Source organism: Sciurus carolinensis, chromosome 17 (assembly GCF_902686445.1).
Source record: "Sciurus carolinensis chromosome 17, mSciCar1.2, whole genome shotgun sequence".
Lineage (NCBI taxonomy): Eukaryota > Metazoa > Chordata > Mammalia > Rodentia > Sciuridae > Sciurus > Sciurus carolinensis.
Genome location: NC_062229.1, coordinates 51,240,228 through 51,262,783, shown reverse-complemented (window position 1 = coordinate 51,262,783; position 22,556 = coordinate 51,240,228). Strand labels below are relative to the sequence as shown.

General features: G+C 46.3%; 1 protein-coding gene across 7 annotated transcripts in view; it reads left to right on the top strand.

Moving 5' to 3' along the window:
- The window catches only part of Flnb (filamin B), a 150,178-nt gene extending 127,949 nt beyond the window's left edge, over positions 1–22,229 (top strand). For 6 of the 7 annotated variants that reach the window (XM_047530203.1, XM_047530202.1, XM_047530201.1 and 3 more), the window contains 13 exons: positions 427–600; positions 1,491–1,649; positions 1,965–2,168; positions 2,816–2,968; positions 3,068–3,190; positions 5,950–6,216; positions 6,802–6,939; positions 7,815–7,930; positions 11,650–11,782; positions 13,855–14,031; positions 18,352–18,570; positions 19,698–19,901; positions 20,477–22,229. In XM_047530203.1, the coding sequence (XP_047386159.1) occupies positions 427–600; positions 1,491–1,649; positions 1,965–2,168; positions 2,816–2,968; positions 3,068–3,190; positions 5,950–6,216; positions 6,802–6,939; positions 7,815–7,930; positions 11,650–11,782; positions 13,855–14,031; positions 18,352–18,570; positions 19,698–19,901; positions 20,477–20,664 (2,255 nt within the window). In that variant the 3' untranslated portion in view covers positions 20,665–22,229. Of the gene's footprint in view, positions 1–426; positions 601–1,490; positions 1,650–1,964; positions 2,169–2,815; positions 2,969–3,067; positions 3,191–5,150; positions 5,236–5,949; positions 6,217–6,801; positions 6,940–7,814; positions 7,931–11,649; positions 11,783–13,854; positions 14,032–18,351; positions 18,571–19,697; positions 19,902–20,476 lie in introns of those variants that run through there. The other variant, XM_047530205.1, reaches the window with a different exon arrangement.
- The last annotated feature ends 327 nt before the right edge of the window (positions 22,230–22,556 follow it).

The following is a 22,556-nucleotide window of genomic DNA, read 5'->3' as shown; positions in this document are numbered from 1 at the left end:
CAGATCCCTCCTGTAAGTTACTTAGTGACTCATTCTAGTTAAAGCTCTGTGCCCATGTCCCTTGTATTCCCTAACCTGTGGTTCTAGTAGATTTCTGTGATGGTGTCCAGCCTGACTGACAGGGACAGACTGTGTCTGACCCCATCCTGTATGTGTGACTGATCTGTAGGTCTCCATGTCATTCTTGTCCCATACTTCCTGAAGAGTTAGGGGTTACTGGAGGGAATAATTCAGACAATAGGGTGTCTTCAGTGGGCTTTTCTCTCCTATAAACTGCTTCATCCTGATGTAGCCCCCTGGTCCAGCACCCATGCAGAGTGTGTCAGTATGTTGTCTCTGGTATCAGGGCTGCCCTAGGTAAGTCGTTGTCCCTGGGGACACAAGGAAGCTCTCCCTAACTGGCCTCCCTCCCTGCTTCACTCACAGGTGGTCTCGACTTGGCTATTGAGGGGCCCTCAAAGGCAGAAATCAGCTGCATTGACAACAAAGATGGAACATGCACAGTGACCTACCTGCCCACACTGCCAGGAGACTACAGCATTCTGGTCAAGTACAATGACAAGCACATCCCTGGCAGCCCCTTTACAGCCAAGATCACAGGTGAGGTTGCCTGGTTTGCTGGGGGCATTCTTGTGGTTGGTACACCTGCCCCAGAGAGCCATTCTCTGCATTAGACCAGGGGTGGCAGGCCATGTCTGTTTGAATTTAGGTTTCACAGAGAGTCTTTAAGGAGCATCCAGGGTGTAAGTCCATCTTTAAGCTGGCTAAATTCTTCCCTTCACTGATAACCCAGGGAAAAACAAAAACTCTCATTTCAAGGGCATTTCTTTTGCATCAGTATAACTTCATTATGCAAAGAGCAAACCCTCAGAGAGAGGCATGCAGAGAATACTGCATGAGTACCTAGCCCAGCCAAAGTGCAGCATCTCTACTAGGCAGGTTTTCTGCTCTCCACTTTACAGATGAGAAAACCATGATTTGGTAAGGTATTTGCTTAGCTGAGTTCATGTGTGGATATTCTGGGATTCAGAATTGATTATCCTATTCGAAAGCTCATGTTCCTAACCTCTGTTTTGCCTGCTGGGTTTGGCTCTCACTTTCAGTGGGTTATAAGAAAGATACACAAGGTGAGGTTCCTGTGCCTATGGTGCTTAGATCTGTCTGAAGCAGCCAGCAGCCCTCTGTGGACCACAAATGTTACATCCCTGAGAAATGCCAAGGCATGGCAGCGAGGGGGAGGTGCCTTCCACCTCCACTTCAAAAGTGGTCTGTGAGGATTCACATCTCCAGCTCCTGCCAGCTCCTGGTCTTCCTTTTAACCAGGCATGAGTATCAATTATTCTTTGTTGGTCCTGTGTGCTGTTTGTCAGAGCCACATTTTGTCACTTAGCTGTGTATTAATTCTTACCTGCTAATCTGTTGATGGCATTTGGAGTGAGGGCTCTAGTGCCACCACGAGTAACGTGAGCCCTGTTGGGACTGTTTCCTAGATGACAGCAGGCGATGCTCCCAGGTGAAACTGGGCTCAGCTGCTGACTTCCTGCTTGACATCAGCGAGACCGACCTCAGCACACTGACAGCCAGCATCAAGGCCCCGTCCGGCCGTGATGAGCCCTGTCTCCTGAAGAGGCTGCCCAACAACCACATTGGTGAGTGCCTTCCTGGCAGGGGCCCAGACACATGACTGGGAGATGGGCTTCTGAGGTGCTTTCCTGGAAAATTGGTGGCACACTGGAGCTTGACATGGTAGACCTGCTGGGTCACATGCATGACGAAAGTCTGTGTTCCAATATTGATACCCTTGGATGCTCTGGGTTGTTGGAAATTTAGGAAAGAAATCCTCATTTGCATTTTTGAGAAAGAAATTTAGGAAAGAAATAGTCATTTGCATTTTCTTCTCCACTTTCTCTCCTCCATCCCCTTCTCTTCTCTTCTTACACACCTCAATCTGTGTTTTGGTCCAGGCATCTCCTTCATCCCCCGGGAGGTGGGTGAACACCTGGTCAGTATCAAGAAGAATGGCAACCACGTGGCCAACAGCCCTGTGTCCATTATGGTGGTCCAATCTGAGATTGGGGATGCACGCCGAGCCAAAGTCTACGGCCGAGGTCTATCAGAGGGTCGGACTTTTGAGATGTCTGACTTCATCGTGGACACAAGAGATGCAGGTATATGACATGGTTCCAGGGGAAGCACCCAGAACTTGTAGGAACTGTCTTCTTTTTGGTCAGGCTGCTTCATCTTCATCCTACCAGCTCCCTTTTCTCTCTGAGTATCCTTCAAGCTCAGACAGGTCCTTGAAGGTCCTTTTACCTACATAATCATTTACATTTCATGACCATGGAGAGAAAACATATTGGTTTTCTAAATAAAGAAACTGAAGCTCACAGGGCTTATAGCCCCATTTGCTGCTGAGATTTGAACCTGGATCCACAACAACTCACAGTCTCCTATTCTCCTGTACTGTCCTCAGCTTGTTTTTCCCACAATGAGTCTCCTGGATTCACCCTAAGTGAAGAATGTTGGGCCAGCTGGCCTAGACGGTGTTCTGCTGACTGCTTTCATGGACATGGTAGATGTCCTTGAGGATGGAGTCCTCTGGTCAAAACCATGTTTAGCAGTTTATGTCACTGCATGACTTCTCAAAGACTTTTAAATTGCTCTCCTATCCTGGGCTCTCCAAATAAGGCTGCTATTACTTTCTGCTATCTAGAAATAGTTTGCATTTCAGGGGTCAGATGTCCCTTCTATAGTCAGTGGGCTCCCACTTGTCAGGGAGTTGCTATCAGAATGACCAGGGGCTGCTGTGTTGCAGGTTATGGTGGCATATCCTTGGCAGTAGAAGGCCCCAGCAAGGTGGACATCCAGACAGAGGACCTGGAAGATGGCACCTGCAAGGTCTCCTACTTTCCCACCGTGCCTGGGGTTTACATCGTCTCCACCAAATTTGCTGATGAGCATGTTCCTGGTATGTGTTTCCCCTCTGCCCTCTTTTGTGGTGCTTAGGATTTCTGTAAATGCTGTACCTTGGCCTCTGGTCTGCTCATGAGGCCTTTTGATCTTTCAGGAAGCCCATTTACCGTAAAGATCAGCGGTGAGGGAAGAGTGAAAGAGAGCATCACCCGGACCAGCCGGGCCCCCTCGGTGGCCACTGTTGGGAGCATCTGTGACCTGAACTTGAAAATCCCAGGTGGGCACATGGGATCAGTAGGGCAGGGTAGTGGACACCATGGAGAGCCAAGTCCAGACTTAGCTCTGAACATGCTTCCTGAGTCAGCTCTGGTGACCTTTTTAATTTCATTTCACTTTTTTTCAATGTTTATTTTCACAGATGCCCAATTAAGAAAAACAAATCTATTTACCTGCTACCTTTCTTTTCTTCCAAATGAAAATAGTTTTATTATGTTATGTGGGGGGAACATGTACATGCTTTTAGATTTACTATTTGCCAAAAGTATAATATCAGTGAGAAAACTGGTCCCACTTCTAGGTACAGATGCCAGTGTCTGGAAGGATTTAAGTGGAGTGGCCCTGCAGTGGCCTTCTAATATTTCCACTCATCTCTTTCATGCCTCAAATTACCAGGAGGGCTGTGCCGCAAACCTGGGTGGGCCACATCTAGCCCCTTGGTGGTGAAGTTTTCCTCATGGGGCCAATGAGCAGTAAATAGGCCACACAGTCTGTCTGAAATGTGGTTCTAGTTCTTTCTATAGGGATCCTCCCAAAGAAAATTCATGGTGTCAGTGAGAGTTCTGAGGCTCCTCTGCCCAGAAGCTGGCACGAACGGTGGAGTTGCACCGATTCTACAGAGAAGGAAAATCAAGAGTCTAAAATGAAGCTCAGTGTGATTTCCTCAATGGAGGGCTGGTTTTCCTATTCCTAGTATGATGTATATCTGTTTACTCTGCCTTCTCAGCTGTAGTTGGTGGGATCTTCTTGTGTAGGTGCATCAATGTAGTGTCATGTGGGAATGTGCAAACAAGCCTCATTACTGTAGGGTCAAAACAAGATCACTTTAAGCTGGGCATTGTGGTGCACACAAGAGGCTGAGGGAGAAAGATCACAAGTTTGAGGTGAGCCTGAGCAACTTAGCAAGATCCTATCTCAAAATAAAAAACAAAAAGGGCTGGGGATGTAGCTCAGTGGTAAAGTGCCTCTGGGTTCAATCTCTAGTATTATGAAAAATAAAAATAAAAAATGAGATCACATTAAAAGAACTGCATTGATTATTTTGTGATCATAAAAAATTCATATGTCCCACAGTGGATGGAGAAGGCATGGCCAGAGGGGGATTGTTGGGTGGTGCATTTCATATGCAGCCACATCTTGACTGAAGGCCCTCCAGAAATGTATTGGTGCCCATTTCTACATATTTTCCACTAGCACTGGGCACTGCCTGTCATTCTCACTTTGGCCAATCTGATGGAAAAATACAGTATCTGGTTTTCATTTTCATTTCTTGATGAGGTTTGTGTTTGCATTTGCTTTATGTTTCTGATTTTGGAAATTATTCATTTTGTTCTTTTTGCTTATTTCTTGGAGGAACTAGCAATTATCTTTGTGTAGTGTGGACACTTGTCCTTTGAAGTCTCTTGACAACTTTGTTATTCTTTTTGGTTACTTGGTAGCAGATGATTCTGGGGGGACACATAGTTCCCCTTATTACCCACATGGTCCTCTCTCATCAGTTGGGGGTGGTCCATCAGCTTCCACATGTCCTCAGGACCCAGGCTTTGCAGGGTCTCTTAGTTTGTGTTGCTATAATATTATAAACTGAAGGACAACCAACAGACTTTTACTTCTCACAGTTGGTCAAGTTTGGAAGTCTGAGATCAGGAAGTCTGATCACTATGATCAGGTCCTAGTGAGGGTACTCTTCTAGGTTATAGATGACTGTCTTCTTGTATCCTCACACAGGGGACAATGGAGAGAAGCAGATTCTCTCAGCACTCTTCTAAGGACACTAATTCCATCATGAAGGCTCTCCTTTCATGACCTCATCAAATCTTGATTTCCTCTGAAGAGTCCCACATCTTAGAACTTCCACATGGGGGGGGGTAACATTCAACATGAATTTTGGGGGGCCACAAGCATTCAGTACATAATCTGGGGTGACCTCTCCTCAACCTCCCTTCCTTCTCTGTCCTTAGGATTCAGAGTCCTGAACTCCTCAACCCAGATCCTATAGGGCCAGAGGGTGCGGTTTCATATGGGCTGTAGGTGATGGTAGTGCTTGGTGTCCCGTATGTCCCCTGCCTGCCTGTCTCCTTCACATTGGCACAGGCACAGTTGTTAGCATGATGCAAGCAGCTCACAGCATACATGTGATCTCCACCCTGTTGACCGAGGTATCCTGTGACCTCTGTGTGGTCTTCAGTTTGCTAAAAGCTTTTGCTCATGCATGGTTTTCCCTTTGCTATTGGGACTGACACGCGTTCACCTTTGTCTCTAAATGCATCTTATCTTGTTGCTTAAAAGAAATGTAAAGCTTCTTGACAATAAGGGATGAAGAACCTTACCCTTACCTACCTGGTAGAAAAGAACTGTCTAAGCACGACAGATGGCCATGTTACCTTTGTTCTGGATGTACCTGAGCTACTCTGGTTTTTATTTACATATTCTAACTGCCAGCTCAGTTCCTGGTTTGAAGCTGTCATGTGGGATTAACTCAGCTCCAGCCAGGAAGACTATAAAAGTACTTGATAGGGCAAGAAGTGTCAATAACCTAGATAACCTAGAATGCTGTCTGCACTGGTGCCCTGAAGGGCCCCGCCCACTCCATGCTGGCCCCAGGAGGGCAGGCCTCCAGCCTGACGGGGAGGGGGCCTAAGCACTCATGTCCACCAGGCCATACCCGCCTCACCTTCCGCTGCTTGCCCTGCATGTCCCGCCTGCCTCTGGCCCTTGCTCTAACGCTCCTCTTTCTCTCAACCTTTTACCTCCTTTCAGAAATCAACAGCAGTGATATGTCGGCCCATGTCACCAGCCCCTCTGGCCGTGTGACTGAGGCAGAGATTGTGCCCATGGGAAAGAACTCACACTGCGTCCGGTTTGTGCCCCAGGAGATGGGTGTTCACACAGTCAGTGTCAAGTACCGTGGACAGCATGTAACCGGCAGCCCCTTCCAGTTCACTGTCGGGCCACTTGGTGAAGGGGGTGCCCACAAGGTCCGGGCAGGAGGCCCCGGCCTGGAGAGAGGAGAAGCAGGAGTCCCAGGTGAGCATTCTAGCAGCGTAGAGGAGACTTAGAGATGAGCTTGGGGGTGATAGTACCTGCAAACCTGGCTTCAAGGGGAAGACTTCTCATGGGTGGCATTAGGGGGCATTCCTTATTCAAGTCTTCTGTGGCTAAGTAAGTCTGAGAATTGCTCACATGTCCAAAGCTAAATGGACTTTTGGGACTTCTCAGAGTCTATAACTTATTCATGTGGATCTGAGTCTAAGAGGGAGCAGAGTAGGTCTGATGTGCTATGGAACACACTTCTAAATTAATGTTCAGGGTCCTTTCCCACAGTGGCTGCTGGTAGGGAGAACTGTGGGGAAAGAAACCAACATTTTCATCCTTTTCTCGCTTAGTTTGGATGTATTCAAAAGATGCCAGGTGTTCCGTGAACTTAGTAATCACGGGGAATGCTTAGACCACAGGGACGGCCCTTGCTTGGAATCCTGCTTAGGGTTAGAGAAAGAAGAAACAGCTAGTAAGGGACTAAACCTAGCACTACAGATTTGATCAGGAAGAGGGGCTAGGGCTCTCCTAGGCTCAGTTACTAACTCAAAGGGTTTTTTCTTATTTTGCTCTCAGCTGAGTTTAGCATCTGGACCCGGGAAGCAGGTGCTGGAGGCCTCTCCATTGCTGTTGAAGGTCCCAGTAAGGCTGAGATTACATTCGATGACCATAAAAACGGGTCATGTGGTGTGTCTTATATTGCCCAAGAGCCTGGTATGTACTCAATGGTTGACTTAAACACATTTTGCCTATTCAGAGATGGTTAGGTTGCAAGAAACAGAAACCCATCTAACTCAAGTATCTAGGCCTTTGTGGGAGAGGGCACATGGGAGAGCTTTCTAGAAAGCCAGTAGCAGAAAATAGCTGGGTCTCAAAGAGGTGGGAACTCTTGATATCATTATCTTTCACAAGTCTTTCTCCATTGGCATATCTGCTTCTTGCTTTCTTTCAAATGCTTCTATCTACTCATGGCTGATAATGGGATGGCTACCCCAGGAGAGTGGCCTATGTGTCTGAGTTCCCTAGGGCAGGTTCTTCACCTTTTGTGTCCCAGGGACCCTTTAGGCATCTGATAAAGCATATGAGGTCTGTTCTTGGGATGATATTTTGAAACACAAAATATATTAGATCATAAAGGAAATTAATTATATTAAAATGTAGTTACCAAAATTAAAATAGTTATTGAAACATAGTTATTGATAGTTATCAGCTGTGCAACATAACACTGTATGTTTGTCTTTCTTAATACATTAAATCATAAGATTTAGTGATGGCATACTAATGACCTTAATTTCAAAGTAGTGATCAGTGCTAATGATATATCAAGATATCTATAAAACTTAAAATGGTAATTTCATTAAAGATGTAAGTGTGGATCCTCATGGATTCTATGTATAGATATTTGGGGGGCTCTGTGGACCTAACCCTGCCCAATTAAAGAAATAATACTGACTCTTTAATCAGCTATGGCCATGAAGCAGGCTGTATCTCTCTCTGAAGACATTTTAGCCCTAGCTAAGAAGCCAGAGGCCACTCTGGAGGCACCTTTTCAGAATCTCTGAAATGATGGGGCTTTCCTATCCCTACAGGTAACTATGAGGTGTCTATCAAGTTCAACGATGAGCACATCCCTGAAAGCCCGTACCTGGTGCCCGTCATCGCACCCTCTGACGATGCCCGCCGCCTCACTGTTATGAGCCTTCAGGTGAGACGCAAGGAAGCATCCATCTCCTTGACCACAGGGCAGCCAGTGAAACCCCTGGACTCCTGAGGCCTCTTCAATCCCCGCTTGGGAGCCAAGGCCCCTGGTCCCACTTTGACTGCAGGTGTTGCCCGTTGTGGGCAAGCATTTCCATGGCAGGGTCAGCTCCCCATGTACTCAGGACTGAAAACAGTTGGGTCAGTCAATAGCACACCTCAATGTTTGGGGACAGGTTTACTTTTAAATATTTATATAAGAGAAACAAAGGAATCCTGTTAATAATTGGTTAAGGGATAAAGAGGGACTTACAACAGACAGAAAACAAGCAGCCCAGTGATACTTAACCTACTCTTGTTTGGCTGCTTTTTTCCTCAAAGTCAATTGCAATTTATTTCATAGGATGACTTAATTTTTTTTTTTTTTTTTTTTTTTTCATTTTATTTTATTTTTTTTTTTTTTATTATAAAATTGTAAACAAATGGGATACATGTTGTTTCTCTGTCGGATGACTTAATTTATAATAAATGTTGAAGGAACCATGCTAAGAAGCTTATCACCATCACCTCAGTAAATCCTTGGAGCAGCCCATTTTTAAAATAACTATGGCAGCCAGGATCCAGTTAGCATGAAGTGGCAAAGTGAAACTTTGCCAGAAACTATGCTGTTGACTATAGCTGCCTCAGTCTCCACCCTGATATGGAGGCAAATGATTGCTTAGTCCACCCTACTGGGATACGAGGAGATGCAACAACCCCCAGCCCGCATCCCGTCTCAAACAGGTCATTTCATTCAGCTTTGCATTGGCACCTTCAGCCAAACTAAGATCCACTGGGGATGCATCTACATCTGTTGCTCAGGACACTGAAAAATAATTTGGGATGTGAATCAGAAGGAGCAGTTAAGTTGTAGAATAACACCAGACTCTATAAAGAGGATTTCTGGTTAAGGGATTTTCTGAATAACCTTCCGCTGCCCTGAGTTTTTGAAAATATTGGATTGATTAACATCCAATCTAGTATCTCACATTGGTGATACCATTGCATCTAGTTCCATAGCCTTCGTTTACATTTAAGATTCTAGTCTTACTCTGGGGGAATCAGGATAACTCCTAGTTATTCCAAATGTTAGTCTTTCAGGTAGGGACTGAGATAGAACCCAAACCAGAATCTTAATGCACAGATTGAAGAGGCCTCATCTGGAGAATACCAAGGGTACTAACTGGTCACTGTGGTGTAGATGTTTTTCTTGTGTTTCATTTAAAGGCTTCTTAACAGAAGCTTCTTTTGTGGCTGACTTAAACCTATGGAGGGAGATAAACCCAGCATTTGTTGAGGGCATAGAGCTGCCTTCATGCATCTCAAAGATTTCTTTTGGATCTTCTGAGGTGTTTATCTCCCTCTTGAGGATTTAGCGGCAAGCGGATTCAGGTAAAGTAAATGATTCTGTCCAAAATGGGCTGGTTTGAAGAAAGCTTCTTCCTGAAACCTTTGCTGTAGAATCCTCACATCACAGTTTGGTCATAAATATTTCAGTAAGTGTGCAGTGGGCTGTCTATCAAGCTTTTGCAACCAGCTGCTACGGCAAGAGGGACCTATGTGTCCTTATAGTTCCCTGTTCTTTCTGGGTCATTTGATACTGAGGGATGTGTAAATTATTTATCAGAGCCTTAGCAGAGGCCTGCACAGCCACATCTGGTGCTGGTTAGGCAAGAGAGGCACGTATTGTTTTGTCTTGCTCTTGAGACTTTGTAGAAAATTAGAGTCAGCTGGCATTTCATGGAGGAGGGAGTAGAATAGGGGTGATCTGGCCATCAAAGAATCCTTAATTTTGCGTTACATCGCCCCTCCCCAGGCTGTAAGCTCTAAATAGCACAGTCCAGTAGAACATTCTGCAACAATGAAAGTGTTCCCCATTTTCACTGTGCAGCATGGTAGTTCCTAGCCACATGTGGCTGGCTAGTGAGCACTTGACATTGAATAACTGAGAAGTGGAATTTTGAATTTTGTTTAATTTTAAGTGCTTTCAATTTAAATATATGCATTTATAGCCTACATATATGTAGGCTACGTGCATTTTATTTTACTTCATTTTTTGTGATGCTGGGGATTGAACCCAGTATCTTGTGCATGCGAGGCAAGCATTCTACCAACATGAGCTGTATCCCCAGCCCTACATGTTTTTTTAATTTATATTTATATATTAACATTTATACATATAACCACATGTGGCTAGTGACTATCCAACTGGACAGCACAGCTTTAGGGACTTGCTACTAAGATGTCCTTAGATCAGCATCCTTGGCATTAACTAGAAATTTAGAAATGTCAAATCCTAGACCCCAGCCCAGATCCACTGGATCAAAATCTGCATTTTAACCAGATTCCCTGATGATTTGCTTGCATGGGAATTGTGACCCCTGCTTTTGTTAGTATCTGAGGTATGGCTGTCTAATCGAGTTTAAACCACAAGTGCTGAATTTATAAAATTTTGCTGCTTGGGATTGGCCAGGCTTAACATACATTAAATGTTGCTATTTGGTTTTTTTTCCCTAAGTATTTAGTTCCCTGTCCTTCCAGGAGAGGCTGTAGTCCCAAACAGAGAGCATGTGGAGTAAAACTGACCACAGAAAAGCAAAACTACATTTATCCCCATTATTTTCGTTGCGTTTTATTCTTTTTGTTTGTTTTTTGGTGGGGAGATACAGGCTACTTTTAGCAGCATATTAGAATTTAACAATAAGTTGACATTTTGAAACCTTTCTGGACTGAGTGTTATACATGTATAACAGCATGTAACAGCAGCTTCCTGAGATAGATTCATTTGTTATTTTTTTTTTTTAATGTATTTTTTTGTTGTTGTTGAAGTTGGACACAATACCTTTGCTTTATTTTTATGCAGTGCTAAGGTTTGACCCCAGGTCTTCAAGCATGCTAGGCAAGTGCTCTACCACTGAGCCACAACCCCAGCCCTAGATTCATTAATTATGTCCATAAATAGTTATTTATGTAAGTAACTTGTTATTATTTATTGAGACTCAAAGAGAGTCAACAACTTAGTCATATTGCTTCCTGGATAGTAAACCTAGGTCCAGCTGATTCTTTACCACACATGGTACAGTCCTGCCTACCTGATGTGTAGCCCTTTACAGTTTTATTACAAGTTCTCTCCATTTCTACCCCTGAGAGAAAAAAGAACAGTGGCACAAAACTTTAAGGTAGGGAGTGCATGGTTTTGTCAGCTTGCTACCTTCTCTTAAAAGGGAGTTCTCACACTTGTCCAACTTGTACCAGGCCCTGGGTTTAATCCCAAATTCAGGAAAAAAAAAAAAAAAAAAAAGAAAAGAAAAAGAAAAAAAGGAGTTCTTGTTTTTTTCAACTTGGGAGATACTGTGCTTTCTGGCTTGAACAGGTGTTGTCCGAGATGATTAGACAGTAGTCTGATTGATCAGGCTGTCCCAAGCCTCCAACCCCAGGAGCTGTCTTTTCCAGCCTAAATCAAGATGGTTTGGGTATAAAACTGTGCAAATGTGTGTCTTGTTTTTCTTGTATTTTGTACTAGAAATGTACGTGACTTGCTCACACTCTGTTGTCAGATATTATATGGAAAAATATTCTGGGCCTATATGCATGAGAACTGTCATCTGGAGTCCTGGGTCAGGTCGGTGTGTGCCACTGATCAGGAGCACCGAGGGCCATAACCTGTCTAATATATTAACTTCTCAGGAATCGGGATTAAAAGTTAACCAGCCAGCATCCTTTGCTATAAGGTTGAATGGTGCAAAAGGCAAGATTGATGCAAAGGTGCATAGCCCCTCGGGAGCCGTGGAGGAATGCCATGTGTCTGAGCTGGAGCCAGGTAAGCAGGAGTCCCACAGAATGTAACTGTGCTTGTGCGTCCCAGCCAAGGACTCCCCGAGTCTTGTCATTGCCAGCGACCCTTTGCCATCACCAGACGTTGTTTGTAAATTATGATTTGGACGTGGGACAGTTTGTAAATTATGATTTGGACGTGGGACACAGAGAGACTCTTTGGCATAAAATTATTTTTCTTCTCTTCCTCCTTCCTCCTCCTTTCCTCTTTTTTCTTCCTTCTTCACAAATTCTACTTTCCTTTCTATTTTTCAGATTCCTTTTATTCAGCATTCATTGTGATTTTTCTCTCATTTCACTAAATCTTACAGATTTTTATGACACTGTTGACCTTATGACATAAGTATACTTTAAAAAATTTTTTTTTTAGTTGTCGATGGACCTTTATTTTATTCATTTATTTATATGTGGAGCCATAGCCTCAGCCCCAGTAAGTATACTTTGATCTCATTTTGCTCTGAGAAAAAGGTAGATCGATGTTCATCTGTAAAGTGAAAAAAGAGGATCTAGGTTCTTGGACCTAATGCCCTTAAGATTTCCTTGCTTGGTGCCTAGGTATATGGAATTCTCTGATAACTGTCAACTTTAAGGGGATCATTTTTCCAGTGAGCATTTATTTATTAAGTGTCAGAGACGTGGCAGGAAGATGAAGCTGGGGAATACGTGCTTCCTGCCCTCAGAGAACTGCTCAGAGCTAGCAAGAATGAGGCCAGAAACCCTTAGCACCTGATGATGACCCCAGGTGGCCACCATTGTCACAGGAGAACTGATCAGCAGCTGATGAAGCTGTCAGAGCAGGAGAGAGAAGCAGGATCAACATGGCTGTTGACAGTGATTTGCTTTGGTCTTTCAGCTCTGTTTCCAAGCCCCAAAGATCTTTACTTTTTCTTCTGCTTTATGGGTCATTCTGAGGCTGGCTTTGGTGGCAAGATGGCTGCAGCAGTACCAGATTTCCAGTCTTCACACTGCACCAACCCAGAGACATTGTGCTCTCAGAATTCTTTTGCAGAAGTCTGAGAGATACCTTTTCTCAAAGTCTTCAGCAAGACTCATCTTCCCTCTCACCGAACAGGGACACATGCCCATGACTAAGTCATTTCCTGTAGCTAAAGAAATGGCCCTGGGCCGGGGTTGCAGCTCAGTGGGAGTGTGCTTGCCAGGCATGTGCAACCCACTGGGTTCGATTCTCAGCGCCACATATAAGTAAGTAAAATAAAGGTCATTGACAACTAAAAAATATTTTTTAAAAAATCAATAGCAAAAAAAAAAATGGCCTTGTACTAATTGACTTAGCCTTGAGAAAAGAAGGATTTTCTTTATCCATTCGGGGCCCACATCAGGACATGAGGATGGGAACCCAGCTGAGAATTGCTGGGGGAAGTGCCATGCTGAAAGGGTCAGGGTGGCCAGCTCTGTGTAAATGTTGACCTCTGTGGAGAGAACCTGAGGGAAAAAAAACAGGGTTTGGATGGAACTTTGGGGGAACAGATTCTGAAGGAGATGAAGGATGCAAGGAGCCAGGGAAGAGATGAGAGGCTAATCAGACAGGAGGAGGAGGAGGGCAGATGCTTTGCATCCCAGACTGGGGAGTGTCACCTGATGCATAGGAGATGGATATTCTAGGTGCCCACTTCAGTTAACAGATGATCTTGCCACATACTGTGACCCACACATGCCGCAACAAAACCTGGCTGTTGCCTCTGGTTGTTAGCTTTGAGCTTAATTAAGGAGCATTAATGCCAGTTGGAATCATTTATTCCCCTTCAAGTAGCCTAACAGTGAAACATTGTGAGAAGTGAGCTTTTCATAGAGGAAGTGTCCTGGCAGAGGCCAGAGTGTGAAACCAATTTTGAGATTTGGATGCATTTCCCGAAGGGCTGACCAGGGATGCATAAATAGGCCCGTCTGGTTTCGAAATTCGCTGTATTATGTGCCAGGCTCCCAGTGAAACCGTGTGTCTTTTTATGATTTAAGGTTGGCCTGCAGTCCTGTGTCCTCACCTAACTCCAGAGTTTTCATCTGCCCAGTTTCACCCTGTGCCTTCTCTTGCTCTCCTAGATAAGTACGCTGTTCGCTTCATCCCCCATGAAAATGGTATCCACACGATCGATGTCAAATTCAACGGGAGCCACGTGGTTGGAAGCCCCTTCAAAGTGCGTGTCGGGGAGCCCGGCCAAGCGGGGAATCCTGCGCTGGTGTCTGCCTACGGTTCAGGGCTGGAGGGGGGCACCACAGGTAAACACCATTGCACTTCTTATCTTTAACCAGTCTGGCTCCAGGGTCAAAACCAGGTGGAAATCCTCAAGGCCCACGAAGCCATCTGCATGCTCTTCCTGGGACGATGGAGTAGCAGATACTTTGGAGGCTCCTGCTGTCCACAGTTGTTTTGGGAGACAGGGCTTGACCTGGGATAAATCCAGAGCTAGGTCTCTCTGACTGTGTTATCACATCACTACTATTTGTTGTGGCCTAGACATCTTCTTCACTAAGTTCCTTGACCCCAGGGACAGGACACTGATAGTTGGGGAACACTGCCTGGCGTCCTTAGTTTTGAGTTTCTTTGCTTGCACAGAATTCACCGGGATCATTCCTCTCCATCAGTACTTCTGGTCCCTGGACTCCCAGAAACACCCTGAAAGAGTGTAAAATCTGTCGTGGCCTATCTCATGCTCCTTTTATTCTCTAATCCTGAAAAGGTTCAAGAGTTCTGAAACTTTTTGGACCCTTTACAACATATTTGTAATGTTTGCTACATTAAAATGGGATACATCTGATCCTGGAAACATAGGCACTGAAGAAGGATTTAAGGTGAAATTCGCTTCCTTGATCTGCTCCTGCCTTCCCCGGCTCCTGGTCCAGGAGCAGACCCCTAGCAGCTCAGAGAGACCTTTACACCATCTGCCTATCTTTCATTTGTCTTCATTCTTGCTGGCTGGGTTGGTTAGCTGGCTACTTCTTTATAAATGGGCCAACACACAGTTTTGCTTTTTTTGTTTTATGGAAGTGATCTTATTGCACAGATTGGTGAACAGCTTGCTTTCTTCCCTTGACATCTTAAATACCTTTCTGTATCCAAACATATAGCTGCACTCCCCTCTCAATGGCTACAGTTAATATTCATACTGTGAACTAGAAGCCGTTTGCATGGTCAGCTAGAGATGGGCATTCATGGATATTCACTGTGTCACTGTTTCAAAAGATGCTGGGGTGGGGAATTTGTCCTCTTGGGTGTCTCTTCAGGGGAAGTCTGCAGAGGGGGACTGGTTGGCATTTGGGGTTACTCGGGGCCTTCTTGGGAAAGCAGCCTGTGCTGGTTTCTCAAGTCCCTTGCCTGTGTGCATCCCTCCTTTTAGCTCCCCTGCCCCCACCATGCTGCCCCGCTGTGAGTGGGATGGCAAAGACATGTCCTCCCTGTAGGAAAGGAGATGAGTGGCCACAGTTCTTGTCATCTAATACTGGATAGCAAGTGTGTTCCCTGTGCCTGAGGGGCCTACTCAGGTTCATGGGCTGGCATGCTGTCTGGGACTCCAGCCAAGTGGCCTCAACAAAACCACCCCAGAGTGGCATCAGTGCTGGTAGACTCCTCAGGCCATCCAGATTGGCCCCCACTGAACTGTGAGCCAGCAGCTTGCCCTTTATGAAGGGCCTTTAGTGAAGTCCATTTGACAGTTGAGGAAAGTGAATCGGAGGGGTCCAATCATCTGAGAGCCTGAGCCCTAACCCCTAAGCTGTACCTTCTCCCTAGGTGCCCACTCACCTGGAGGCACCTATCACACCTCCAGTCCACTTTGTGGGGTGACCTAAACCAGCCACCTGTCCTCTCAGCAGCCCTAGAATAATTTCCAGCAGTACAGGTATTTGGCCCTTGGCAGGCTACCCACTGAGCACTGAGGTTGGGTCCTTCTGGTTCTTAAGTACACAGCAACTCGTGGTTCCTGGTCCACAGCAGGCACAGGGTGCCCTGTGCCAGCCAGCCAGCAACCATCTGACCCCCCCTGTTGGCTCATGCCTGCAGTACCCAGCCTCTCCCACTTCCTCTTGGCAGATTGCATGCCTTCTCCAGAGCTCAGGTTACAGGCTGTGCTTTGCAAGCACTGGACGCTGCAGGGAGAAGGAGCCTGTTCTTGGAGGGAAGCTCCCAGCCAGGAGGGGAAAGTACAGAGCATGCTTGTTTCAAACCCTGTGTAAATATTGCTCTTGTCAAGGGGAAGGTGTCTTATTTTTTCTAGACCTCCCGTTCCCAAGCTTTTCCCCAAAAATTCATGTGAAGGTTACACAGCTGCAGTGTGAAGGGATAAAGAGGTATCTGCTCTGCTGCTGAAGGGTCCAGCATCCTGACCTTCGGGACAAAGCAAACCTCTCTGTTGTTATTGGGTGGGTTCGTTGTATCTCTTGGCTCAAGCTTTCAGTGGTCCATTCTGCGGATTTAGGAGCAGGGAATGAGGAGAATTTAGGGCAGGGCTCTGCTGAGGCTTGGAGGTCAGGAGAGAGGTCTCCACTCTGGAGCAACTGAGAGTGTTTCCTGATAAATGCTCCAGAAACCCAGGATACACCCTATTCCTTTTTTGCCCCCTCTACTCTCTCCCACCTTAAAGACTAAGTTGTCCCGCATTAAACATACACTGAAACTCACAGGAACTCAGCCAGGTTGTGGTAGCGGAAGACCGTCACATTGAGTGTTTGGTGGTATCAGATCCTGGTTATAGCTGGAGATGGGGGTGATAGACTTCTGTATGTGTGCTTTCTCTCTCCTGTCTTCTCTCAGAAAGGTATCTTAGCTCCAAGTTGGACAGACCATAAGCCTGTATTCCAGTTCTGCTTGTCCCCAGCTGTGTGACTCTGGATGGGTTCTTTGCCTTTCTGTACCTCTACTTCATTTTCTGTAAAGTGGAAATAAGGGAGCCCAACTAGTAAGCTTATTCTTAGCATCAAAGTAGCTAATTACCAGGGAGGCTGAGGCAGGTGGATTGCAAGTTCAAGGCCAGCCTCATCAACTTAGTGAGGCCCTAAAGCAACCCTGTCTCAAAGTGAAAAATGAAAAGGGCTGGGGATGTGGCTCTGCTATCTGAAGAGGGGAAAAAAAGGGTGGAGCTTCTTCACTCTGTAGCCAGGCCTTTTAAACTTCACTTTACAAATAGCTTTCCTTATCACCACCTTACAGCTACTTCCTGGACACGCCATCCCCTGTTGCTCACTCTCCACTTCCCCACGCAGCCCCCAACCTGGCAGCCACTGCTTAAGGGGCTTCTCAGCTGCATGGATTAGAAGCCATGACAAGGTTGAGCTAGTGGGAGGGGCTTGGGACAGGAGCCTCCAGAGCTCCCAGAAACAGCTGGGTTGTGTTTGAGGGTCACACAATAGCAGTTCCTTTGTTTTATTGATAACCAGAACAATAATTCCTTCTCTGATCCTCAGGGTATAATTAAACCAAAACATTTTCCAACTAGGGTGGGTGTCCAGGACTCTGGCAAAAATAGCCTCCTATGGGGGTGCTGTGCTAGGGATGCCCTATAGAGGGCACTATAGGGGGCATGAGGCAGATGTTCTGACACCCAAGAGTGGGACTTTTGTGGAGCTGTGGGCTTGGGCAGGTAGTGCCCCCATGACCACCAGTTGGTGCTCTCTTTTGGCCTTTTGTCACAGCCACAGCCTGGGACAGCCAAAAGGTTAGGTATCCTCAGGTTGCAGCTTGGGCACCTGTGGTAGTTCCACTGTCGGTCCAGTGACCAAGATGGACCTGGGCACCAGAGCCTTGCAGACTTGGTTCATATGCTGCTTGCCACTTTCTGGTGATGCATCATGACTGGCCAGTGGTCAAACCTCCTTTAGCTAATTTAGTGCATTCTGTGAAATAGAAACCACTGTGGAAGGGTCCCGTGCACATGCTTGTGAAACAATGCCTGGCACAGGGTCTGCAGCCCACATGGGGCCTGTGCTACTCAGCAGGAGCTCCTGTTTTGTTCCCGTTTTTGTTGCTGGTATTCATGGCTGAGGGGGTGGGCCAACAGGGCACAGTGGTTACTCCAGTTTTCAGCATAGTGTGCAGCGCCTGGTGCCTGAGGAGGAAGGGAGGGAGGGGACACTGGGCCTCCTCAGCATCTCTGAGTCCACCCAAGGAGAAAAGAAAGGTCAGAGGGGCCCACGCCTCTTCTTTCTGCCTGCAGGCCAGGCAGAGCTGGGCTGGTGACTTATGCAGCACTTTAGGCTCACACAAAATGATGACTCAGGCTCCTCACCCTCAGCCACGGCTCATGCCCGGAGGAGAGAACAGGGTGTCCAGGCATTTTGCACTTGTGGGCGAAATGTCAGCCACACTTGTGCCTCACCCTGCATTAGGAAGCTACCCACCCGCTACCCAGGGCCCAAGGTTCTCTGTGCCAGAAGTCAGAGCTGGACCAGTGGGTTCCCATGCCACCAAGGCAAGCCATCTGTGAGGGGACTTATATGTGCCCCCACCATTGCTTCAACACCCCCAGGGAAGCCCCCCCAAACTACACCCCTCGTCCCTCCAAACCATCACCATCTACAGGTGCATTCCCTTTTCCTCTCTCCCAGGCATCCAGTCCGAATTCTTCATCAACACCACCCGAGCAGGCCCGGGGACGTTGTCTGTCACTATTGAAGGCCCTTCCAAAGTTAAAATGGATTGCCAAGAAACCCCAGAGGGGTACAAAGTTATGTACACGCCCATGGCTCCTGGAAACTATCTGATCGGTGTCAAATATGGAGGACCCAACCACATCGTGGGCAGTCCATTCAAGGCCAAGGTGACAGGTAATGAACAGCCTCGGAGTTCTTCTGCCCTGTGGAGCTGGTCTTATCAGACTAACAGTAGTAGCAATTGTGTATGATTTTAGATATTAAATCTACTTTGAATCTTGAATGTAAAGAAATAGTATGACATTCCAGCGGCCAGTGTGTTCAAAATTAGCAAAAATAAGTCCACATAGTGAGGGAGCGGAGAAGTGGAGAAGGCAGGTTAGGCGGGTGTTTTTGTTTTTTGTGTTTTGTTTTTTTTTCCCCCCCTCTTAACAGAAAAGAAGAAATGTTTACATACTTAAAATGTTATGTATTTGTTTAATGTGGGCCTGAAAAAAATCTCCTTCTTTCTAATCTTTCCCTTTGAAATAATCAAAAAGTTCTTTAAATTTATGAAACTATGGGCCAGTTGGCAATAATCCTAGTGACTTGGGAGACCGAGGCGGGAGGATCACAGGTTTAAGCCCAGCCTCAGCATCTTAGTGAAGCCTTAAGCAGCTGAGTGAGACCCTGCCTTAAAATAAAAAATTAAAAAAGCTGGGGATATAGCTCAGTGGTAAAGCATCCCTGTTCAGTCCCCAGAACAAAACAAACAAACAAATTTTTTAAAATATGTCTCCTTCCAAACATTATGGGAAAAAATGTCAAACAGTAAAAACAACTTCACAAGCTGCCACCCAGAGGTAACCACCATACACATGGTAGTAAATCCCTTCCACTATGCGATGATTCACTGTTACACAAGTCATGTGGTTCGTTGCAGAAAAATTAGAAAACTCAGGAAAATCATCCTCTGTTATGTATAGAATCAATTTTGATAATGTGTATATGTTCTTTCAAACTTTTATGCTGCTTATATTATTTTATATGAATGGAAAGATGTAAATTCTGCAGGGTGGCAGAATTTGTCAGCTGAGGTCAGACTGGTCCATTTGCCCAGAAAGGTAGATCCTAGTTGTGTGGGTAGATCCTCGGGATTTAGAAGACACCGTGGTTATGGGATATGGATATAGTGGCTTTTGTATCCAGGTGTTGGGCTATAGGGGCCTTGCTGAGGTTTTAGATGGGGTACCTACCTCTCCTCTTACTGAGAATCCTCTGGTCTGACCTTGCATCCCTTTTTCCTGCTCTCCATGTCCTAGGCCAGCGTCTGGTCAGCCCAGGCTCAACCAATGAGACCTCATCCATCCTGGTGGAGTCAGTGACCAGGTCATCAACAGAGACCTGCTATAGTGCCATCCCCAAGTCATCCTCAGATGCCAGCAAGGTGACCTCCAAGGGTGCAGGGCTCTCAAAGGCCTTCATGGGCCAGAAGAGCTCCTTCCTGGTGGACTGCAGCAAAGCTGGTAAGTAGCATGTTCCTGCTGGGGTGGGGTGGGAGGGGATGGGGCCTGGACAGGCCAAGTATCCTCCTGCACTTTGACCTTCCCTGTTAAGGCCTTTTGCAGTGTTCAGTCTCCCTCCACCCCCACCACCGGTGTAACCCAGCCACGAGCAAGCAGATGTGTTTCTTGTCCTGTTCTCTTGTGCTTCATGTCTTTGCCCCTTGATTCTTTGACATGACCCCAAGGTGGGTATGAAAGGAAGTAGTATCCCTATTGCAGAGGGCAGACTGATTTAGTTATCTAGTCCCTTCTCTGCCACTAATTGCTCTAATTTCCATCTGAACTTGGGTGTCAGGAGCCAGTTGCCCTGTCCTGGAAACCTGGCTCTGCCTCTTGGCTTGTTCATTCTCAAAGCTGGGCACATGAACCCCACTCTCAAGCTCTGTAAGATTCTGCAGGTAATCACCACACCCTCCCACTAGCCAAGGGGCCCAGCATCATCACAGGAACTCAACCGGCAGTCCCAGGCCTGTCACCTTCTGTTCCCATATCCTCTTTCTCCTGCTCAGAGTGACCACCTTCCCTTTGCCCTTCAGGTTCCAACATGCTGCTGATTGGGGTCCACGGGCCCACCACACCCTGTGAGGAGGTCTCCATGAAGCATGTGGGCAACCAGCAATACAATGTCACATATGTCGTCAAGGAGAGGGGGGATTACGTTCTGGCCGTGAAGTGGGGGGAAGAACACATCCCCGGCAGCCCCTTTCATGTCACAGTGCCTTAAAATAGTTTGCATCAAATCCTGGGAGGAGTTCTTAATGGTTGCTTTCGTTGCTTGTTTGTAATTCATTTTATACCACGTCCTCCGGCCTGTCGGTGGGTCTAAATCCCATCCCAAAACACTACCATTCTAAAGTGCCTTCAGAAATAAGTCCTAGACTTAATTCTGGAGGGATACAATGGGAAATCATAAGAAATGCAAACTTGTCCAATGGGCCAAGAAGATCCAACATAGACTTGGTTTACCTCGGACCTTGGGGCCACAGGTCACTGCAGAATGACCAAGAATATGGGCAAGACTGACATTTTTAAAAAATGAAACTGGGCAACCTAAACTCCAAGTTTGCTGTTGAGCCTTTACAGGATGGGGGGTGGGTGAGGGGCAGGGAAAAAGAAGAGACCTAGTGTAGGTTGTCATTTAGCGAAGGTGATTCCTTCAAACCAGCTTGATCTAGTCCAGGGCCCATATTCCATAGGAAAAGGCTGTTAGGTGCTCCACCATGTTGACACTACTTCTCACCAATAGCCCCATTGTACTGTGGCCTCCTGACCACATTCTTGCCGGGCAGAGCGAATTGGTGGCAAATGACTTCCTAGTGCCTCTACCCTTCCTCTGGTGATTATTTCCTTGCAGAATCATAGAAGTGTGACCACGTGGCTGCCATGAATGGGTTTTAGTTTTCCAAGTCCATGTCAGTCACTTGGTGGAGGAAATTTTGCAGTGGCCAGCAGCATCCCACTTGCCAAAGATCCCTTCTCACCAACACTAGCCCTTGCTTCTAACACACGCCCCAGTCGCTTGCCAGCCTTACCAAAACCTTAAAAGTGACCTCAGATGGGTGCACATGTTAGTGCTCTCCTCATGAAGGCCTGTAAGGTGACATAACACTCACAGCCACCCCTGCCAACCTCGTGGGTCACTCAGGAAAATGTAAGTATAGACAGGAAAGAATGAAACTGTGTCAGCCTTTGACCTGAGTGTTGGGAGATTGTTGAGGGGCAGGGAAGGGCAGCAGCTTCTTTGGTGCTCCCCCTCTTTGGCAGAACAGTGACTGTATATTTGGTCATGACTACATGTCCTCTGAGGCTCTTGGAAAAGCGATAGGCAGGTGCAGATTTTTTTTTTTTTTTTTAATGGGGTATAGGGGATTTTGCATGCGTTCTGCAGGCATGAGCTGGTTTGGGGATTAAGTTAAAGCAATCAGGGACATTGCCTCATGGCAGAGCTCACATGTGTAGTTTGGTCTGAGTGGGTTGACTTTCTGATTTGCTGCTTAGTCCTGAGAAAGTGGCCACTGTCACCATGGGTGTGGCAGGGGCTCCGGAGGTATAGCAGCTGGAGGTAGGTGTTGACAGTAAAAGTCCACCTTTTAGAAACTGGAGCAGCCCGAAGCTTAATGTGAAAGGACCACAGGCCTTGTAAACTGGGACGGGGAAGCCAAACTGGAATCAAATGCCGACTGTAAATTGTATCTTATAACTTATTAAATAAAATGTTCGCTCCGTAAAGTTTCCCCTGGCATTCTTTGGTGGTGTCTTTTTTTCTGAATAAATGGTTTGAGCCTCTGACTAGCTCTCCCAATCCCTGACTGAAAAGATGCCAAAGAGCAACTCATTTTTGACAATGAACCTGATCTCTTTCTGGAGGGGAAGGTCTCTCTTCTCCTGAGAGGCGAGGCAACTAGACAGGACGCAGCCCGAAGGTGAGGGGACTTTGAGAAGAGGGTGTGTGGGCCCCAGTGCTATCACCACCTCTTGGAGAGTTTTAGATATGAAGCCCACCCAGGTAAAAGCTGTGGTGTGGGTTTTGGTAGGGGTGAGGGGCTTTTCCTGATTACACTGGGAAGCCCTTATTTTCCAGAATGTTCTCAAACAAGAACAGACTGCATATCATCC